This window comes from Crocodylus porosus, unplaced genomic scaffold (assembly GCF_001723895.1).
Source record: "Crocodylus porosus isolate Cpor-Errol unplaced genomic scaffold, CroPor_comp1, whole genome shotgun sequence".
NCBI classification, from domain to species: domain Eukaryota; kingdom Metazoa; phylum Chordata; order Crocodylia; family Crocodylidae; genus Crocodylus; species Crocodylus porosus.
This window is the reverse complement of record NW_017728911.1, coordinates 26994836-27002221: the sequence shown is the minus strand read 5'-3', so window position 1 is coordinate 27002221 and position 7386 is coordinate 26994836. Positions and strand designations below refer to the sequence as shown.

General features: G+C 41.1%; 1 protein-coding gene across 2 annotated transcripts in view; it reads left to right on the top strand.

Moving 5' to 3' along the window:
• ARNT2 (aryl hydrocarbon receptor nuclear translocator 2) overlaps positions 1-7386 on the top strand; it is a 160219-nt gene that overhangs the window by 111634 nt on the left and 41199 nt on the right. For both annotated transcript variants that reach the window (XM_019533707.1, XM_019533706.1), the window contains 3 exons: positions 2016-2092; positions 4503-4637; positions 5706-5780. In XM_019533707.1, coding sequence (XP_019389252.1) covers positions 2016-2092; positions 4503-4637; positions 5706-5780 — 287 coding nt within the window. The remainder of the gene's footprint in view (positions 1-2015; positions 2093-4502; positions 4638-5705; positions 5781-7386) is intronic.

Sequence of the window (7386 nt, the reverse complement as noted above, 5' to 3'; positions counted from 1 at the left end):
TTTTTTTTTTTTTTTTTTTTTTTTTTTGTGCAGTTTTCCAGGCCTGAGCAAAGACTGCACCTCAGTTTGCTCTCTTTAAAAAGGACTATAACGCATCTCCTTTGTAATGTGCTTTGTGTTCTATAGTTGAAATCCAAGCTAATTATCATGATCTACAGATCAGAATTTGGGTCCTTGGATGGTAACTCTGAGTACAAGCAAGAGCAAAATGATGATGACGCTTCCTGAGTGCATTGCACAAAATGTACCTTTTTTTTTTTTTTTTTTTTTTTTCATTTGTATCTTACTGCAACTGTGTGAAAGTGGAAAATACCTTCTGTAGAGGTTCAGAAACTCTCTGGTCAAATAAGGCAGGTCTCATCAGTATGGACTGTTGTTCTCAGACACCTGTCCTGGTCTAGCTGCCATCACTTACAGTCGTTATTCACATGCATCATGAAAAAAACCCAATATCCTGCTATTGTCTATGCAGTCCTAGTTCCATGTAGTGCCAGTGGTTATATTGGGAAGTATAAAGTTTATGAGGATAACATCTAAAAAGCGTTTGTTGCTTCATAGCTGGTAACTGCTTTGCAATTAACTTCACTAAGATAAAGAATTGCTTTTTAAGTGACTCATTCTCTGTTATGATTTAATTCTGAGAAACATTGAGAAAGGAGCTTGTAAATATCTTCAAATAAGTCAACAATGTTGCTTTAAAGAGTTTGCTTTCCAAAATGTATCACAGGAAGTTAATAACCTAAAATTTGGGTTAGGAAATCTCCTTACTAAAGGCTTAACAGAATACCATGTAAACAACATTCATCTAATGAGCATTTCTATTTGTTTAACAGCGGGGTGAAAGGATATACACACATGCTTTGAAATATTTGCATGTTTATTATAATCAATTCCATTAAGTAATTGAAAACAATTTACTAAAGCACCCAAATGCTTTTCAGTCTGGTGTTCCCTTTCACCACAATAAAGTTGGTTAAATATTTTATAATAAAAATAAACTGCCCTCTAAATGTAGAAGCAGATAAGCAAGCTAAATGACAAAATTATGTCTTTTTGTAAAGATAATATTTAGTACATTCTACAAGAGAGAAACATTTATAAAATGTATGAGTTCCAGATGTTAAAGTGCAGTAAACTGCAGCACAAGTATTCTACAAAGAAATAGTAGTCAAAATATTGCCAGCACTTGAGGGTAATGGGTTTAGCATTTGTGACTCCTTGTACTTTCTCTTCAATAACCGAAGCACACTGTGTATTTTTGTGCCCAAGAAAGATAATTCAAGCAGTGGTTGCTAATTTCTTTGAGCTTGTGTCCTCCACTTCTGGTTTGAGTGTGACTTTTCCGTGGGGCTTAAAATCCCAGGTATATGTACTGTAGCCTATTTGGAATCACAGTCCTTGTTGTAGAAACCACTGATCTGAACAAAGGCAGAAGCCAGGATGAAAACTAAGCACGAATGCTCAAACTCCAACTCATGGGCCAAATCCAGCCCACAAAGCTATGGTATCCAACATGTGGGGATCCTTGTGGGCCAGAAAAATTGGCAGCTGGAGAGCAGTGGAAGCTCTGCACGGCCAGATCCAGCCCTACCCAGGCCATTGCCATGCAGCGGGATCAGGGCCAGGCCTGCCCACCAGACATCAAGGTTTGGCCAGGCTGCTCCCTGTCCACCACCGCCACCCTGTGTCCAGATTGGGTTCAGAATGCCCCCTCCTCCCCCCAAAGGATGGATCAGTTGTGCTGTGCACCTCCTGCCCCCAGTCAAGCCAAGCCCCACTGTGCCAGTCCCATGTACTGGACTGAGCCCACTGACCAGATCCTACTTTAGATATGGCCTGTGGCTGGACCTGACGCTATCCATCCAGCCTACGGGGCAAAAAGGTTGAGCACTACTGATCCAAAGTATCTCTGATATACAGAGCCATCTGATATATGAGTGGTTCTTTGCTATTACATCAAAGTGTTTCTTTGCTTTTCCTTTTTATAAGTGCTTTGCTCCTCTATCTCCTTTTAGGAATGACTATCCCTGAAGAAGATGCAGATGTGGGGCAAGGTAGTAAATACTGCCTTGTCGCAATAGGGCGGCTTCAGGTAAAGACCATCTTTCAGTTATATAAGTTGCTGCTGAGAACAGTAGTTCTGCTTGTAGTTCAGTCACATAAACAAATCTGACAGGGTCTGATCACTAGATTAAATGCCTGTGATTATTTCCCCCCCCCCCCTCCCTTCCCCCCCGCCAAAAAAAAATTTCTGTGATGCCTGTTGGTCAAGTGATTTGCTTTGAGGTTAGATGGGCTGCAGAAATGATTCTCCTGTAAAGTTACATGGGTGCTCTGTAAAAGGAGGAGATTTGAGGATAGACACTGATGTGTATTTATTTCTCTAATTCCTGGTTAATAAAGTTTAATCAAACAGGAAAAAATGTGTTTCAAAGTCCATGTGGAAAATGCTACTGTTAATGCAGTCAGGAGGCTCTCAATGGTTTGCCAGCCATAGCTTCTTTTTTTTCCCCCATTGTATTATATGACCCAACCCCATGCAAAAATATATCAAAAGTTTTTGTCCAGCACATCCATATTTGACATCTCCAGTAGAACTGTGCCTTTATACAAAGCTCAAGCCTTTGAGCTAGGAGTCCTAGGAGGTCAGAGCACTGATTTAGAGTTGGAGTTATCTTTGTGAATCTCCTAAATCATAAAAACAAGCCATTTTTTATGTTCTTATCTGGGAATCCTTCCATTAGTAAAAACATTTGATCCTAATGCAGGGTCTCTTCTTGGCCTCCACTTGTGTCCATCTGTTCGGATGGCCTAGTTCCTTCTTACAAGGTAAATGGCACTTTCATTAGAGCAGAGCTGCCAAGCTAGTACATTTGGAATGAGCAACTTGCATATTACTGGAAAATCTGTTATCACTTCAGCAAAAAGCATCTCTTCTATGTTAACACCACCAAACTATCAGATAGCATTTTTTTACTTCATCACACTTATCTGTGCACTGAGAAAATAGCCAAGTGGTAGAGAGAAGGAAAGTAGGGGCTTTCCAGATGTAACTGCTGCCAAAATAGACAGTTGCCCAGAAGTCACATTAATAATATATGCAATGTCTGAGCATCTCTTACACAAGCCAGCAGCTGCTTCATGAGGGAAGGCAACTGAGGTCAGGCCCAAGGGACAAGGTCTAGCACAGAGCAGTGAAGGAGCCCCAGTTAAGACTTAGGCATTCGTGGAATTAATTTGCAATTTGAAAGCAAATAGTCTACTTATTCTGGCCCACGAGCTGCTGCATTTTGGGGGACAGACCAAAAAAGAGTCTGGAGTTTGGCTGCGTGGGGTGTAAGGGAAAGGTGGAGCAAAGACAGCTTTCACTCACAGCCCAGCTAGGAATAGATAGAAGTAGATGGATTGCATAAATCTCAAACACAGAAATGCTTAATTCATTCTGAAGAACCTTCACTAGGAAATCTGTGCTTTTCTTTAAGGGTGATCATTTGCACTAACATCATGTCTTGCGTGCTGCAGAGAGCTATGTCTAGAGTTTCATGGCCGCTTAGATTAGCTGTTGCAACCTTTTTTGTGAGGATATCTTTAATATTGTAGTTACCTGAATCCAAGATGACTTCATGTTTAAGACAACCCTCCAATCATGAGATTTCAATATGTGAAAAACCACAAATTTGTTATAATTTTCCATGTATAGGATCTAATTATTGGCAGGTAGTCTTACATTTGCCTCCCCCCCAACTGCTGCAGCAGGGAGGCAAGCTGTGGGGAAAGCAGGGGCAGGTGAGTGTGTGATTGTGAGACAAGCAGAATAGGGAGCAGGCAGCTTGAGCCTTGCCCCTTACCTCCAAGTGCCTGTGTCCTGTGGCGTCTCCCTGCTTCTGCTGCTGTCCTTAGCAGATCTGGATGAAGGGAAAGCCCCAGAATTGCTCTTGACCCACCCTTCCCTGCTCTACCGGGATCCCATCTTGGACAGGGACAACAGCAGTGATGTTCAGGTTCCTCTTTCCAGCACCTGCTCCTAGCCAGTGAGGGAGACTGGTGTGGGGGGAGAGGGAAGGGAGAAACCAGGCAAAGAACAGACGCTGGAAGGAGGAACCTGCACACCTTTGATCCTGTCCCTGGCTGAGCAGACACCCAGCACAGCCACTCCCAGCAGCTCCCAGCTGGAGCACTCTGATACTCAGTTCTAAGACGAGGCTTTGCTTTCCTCATGTTAAGCAGGGAAAAAACCTTGTCTTGGAATCTAGTAAATGTGGTGGGTGTGTTTTCATGTTGTACTCTGTGTCCAAGCAGTGTGAAGTGGTCTTATGTTTTTGTGCTGAAGACTAGACCGAAACCATTACAAAGCCATTTTATATATTTCCTACTTTCTTTTACACCCCTTTAAAAAGCTGACAGTAAGCAGACAGACTTTGTCATCTTAACTGAAAAAGCAACCTTTATTTCCAGTGTCGGTTTCTTTTCCAAATTGCATTTGTCTGATTCTTTCATCCTAGGTAACTAGCTCTCCGGTGTGCATGGATATGAATGGAATGTCCGTCCCTACAGAGTTTTTGTCCAGACACAACTCTGATGGAATAATCACGTTTGTTGATCCAAGATGTATTAGTGTGATCGGCTACCAGCCGCAGGTCAGCTCATCATTTTAAATTGAGAGCTTTGTTAAAACTAATTGATGAGATTCTGTTTGCAGCTACAGTATGAAGTAACTTTCAGAAGATGCAGCATTTTCATTGAGAAGCAATAGTCTGTTGTGCTGTCCCTCAACGTGCTGTTATTTGAAACTTCACCTTTTTCTCCACACTGTTCACACATCTTTACAATTAAGAGGTCGTTATTAAAAAGGATATTCTTTTTGGATCTTTTGTCTTCCTACCCCCACTGCCCCCTTCTGAGCTAATCTGAATGTTTTCAAATTAAGATTTTCCTTCATAAGCAGTATAATTTTTGCTTTTGAGTTGCTGTTATTTTTGTAGATTTTCAACATTTATAACAACTTATTGAATGATGAGCAGACTGGATTTCTGAAGCATGTTTTCCTTTAGGCTTATGCCTGCTTCTTTGAATAAAGGTTAGGTCAGTATAATGCACAAATGAGCTTCTAGCTGTGACGACTCTCTCGCAGATAACAGCGTTTTATCTTTTAATCCGAAAGAGAACTACAGTGTCCCTATTTAAATGACTACATTTCATAGGGAGACAACTTGTCCTTGGTTGCTCATTTTACTTTCCCTTTCGTACCAACTTCAGGTAGGTTTTACTGTAGGTTCTTCAAGCACAACCATATAATAACGTGAACTAAAATGAGTTAATAGGGGATATCCATTCTCCTGAGTCCTGTTGCTCTGACACCGTTCACAATCATTAAAATGCACATAAAATAACTTTATGGAAACTATGCATTTCTTTGCCGTAATGTAAATGCAGTGCAGGACACAACCCCTACTAATTCTTCTTCATGTCAATCATAGCTACGTATGTGATTGGAGGTCAGTAGTATAACTAAGAATTAGGGAGGTGGGGCACAAAAATAGCAGCTGCTACTGCTGCTGGCTGTCCCATGTGCTACTGCTGCCTACGGCACAGAGCTGCCCTGTTATACCTCTTCTGGAGGTAATGCAATTACTTGCATGAACTAAAGGCTTATAGAGCAAGTCTGTAGGTTTGTGTGTTTACAGTGTTCCATTGTGTTTTGTTAGGATCTTCTGGGGAAAGACATATTAGAATTCTGCCATCCGGAAGATCAAAGCCATTTGAGAGAGAGCTTCCAGCAGGTACTGGACTACAGATTTTCCATTTCTGTATTATAGTACAATCTAGTATTCATTTCTCGTTTTCAAGTGTTTGCTCTGAAATCCAGGGAAGATGGGGGCAATTCCTAGTAATTACAATTAAGCTACAGTAGAAACAAACCTTCAGTTTGCTGAATTTTCAGAAAAGTCGCTACATTTATTTTTTTCCCCTTTGTTATATACTAAATAAATACTCAGTTCTCATTTAGGGTTATTTTGCTTCCAGATATGCCGGCATAGAGCACTACACTCAATAGAAGCCACAAGTGCTTACCTTCCATGAATGTGGGTTGTTGAGTTGAAATGAGCTCCGTTTTCATGTTTGTAAAACCAGATATTTTAAAGAGAAAAGTACTAACGTAGCAAATCAAAAACATGCGTGTGGGGGATGCACAGATACGGAGTGGAATGTTCAGGCCCGTTCACCGTTGGCCACACTATGTTCTCATTAAAGTCGGTGGAAACAAATGGAGGCCGGTGCCGAGTGATTTTGGAATTCCACCTGTCCGTATCCCATGGTGTGAATTCTCTGCTGCTGTAAACTGACATAAATTTAATGGAGCTGTGCCAGTTTATGCCAAGAGAGAACTTGATATCTGTACATCTTTGTAAGGTCTGTTAAAGAATTGCAATATAGAATTAAGTGGAAAAAATGTAAAAACAGTGAAAACATTTGGAAGTGATTATCAGATTGGATTCAGTTTAGCAATGGGCCACAATTACCTCAGATATATTAAAAGAATTTAAGCCATTGTAAAACTTATTGTTTCAAGTTAGTCTGGGACTTACAGTAGGAATATTTTTGGCTAGCAGTTCTGTTGTTACCATTCTTTTTAGGTGACTTTCTTTCCATATTTAGCAGCGCGGCATACTATATTTCTCCAGATTTGAAGTCTAAATCATGTTCCTGTTTTTCTTTGTTGTTATGTCTTCTGTTGAATTTTGAGGTGTCTTTTAAGATGTAAAACATCTTTTACTTTATCCAGTAATAAAGCTGAGCATATGTATAGCCAGTTACCAACTCAAAGCCACTGAAGTTCATGGGTAGAGTCCAGCTGATTTCATTGGGAGGCTGCAAAGGGCCCAGTGCTGCATCACAGATGCCAATGGAAACTTTGCTGTGGATTCCTTGGAATACTTGTGTACTTTAAATTTAGGCATGCATTTTAAGTGTGTTACTGATTCAAGTCCTTAAAGCTAGGTACAGCAATTCAAAAAGCCCAAGGTTAAATCAGTTCAGTCTTTGCAGGTTAGTCTAAACTGCACAGATTAAATTGAAACAGAAGTGAACAGACTTTTACCTTTTGATTCAGGAAATGCAGCCACATGCCTGCAGTGGCTCAGACCAGAAGCTGGGGGGTGCTAGAGCATGGCTCTCTGGCTGTGTGTTCACTTCCTCTTCCTGCTGGCCCTGAGGCCTCTGGGATTTGGAGTCCACAATCATATCAGCAGGAGTCTATAGGCTTGCTAATCACTACTTCTTCCTGCTTCTAAGTGCCACTGGGATTTGTAGTTCATAGTCACAGCCAGCAGGAAGTTTGAGTGGGGGAAGGGGTGTTTAACCCCCTGGCCGCAGACCACAGCTGGG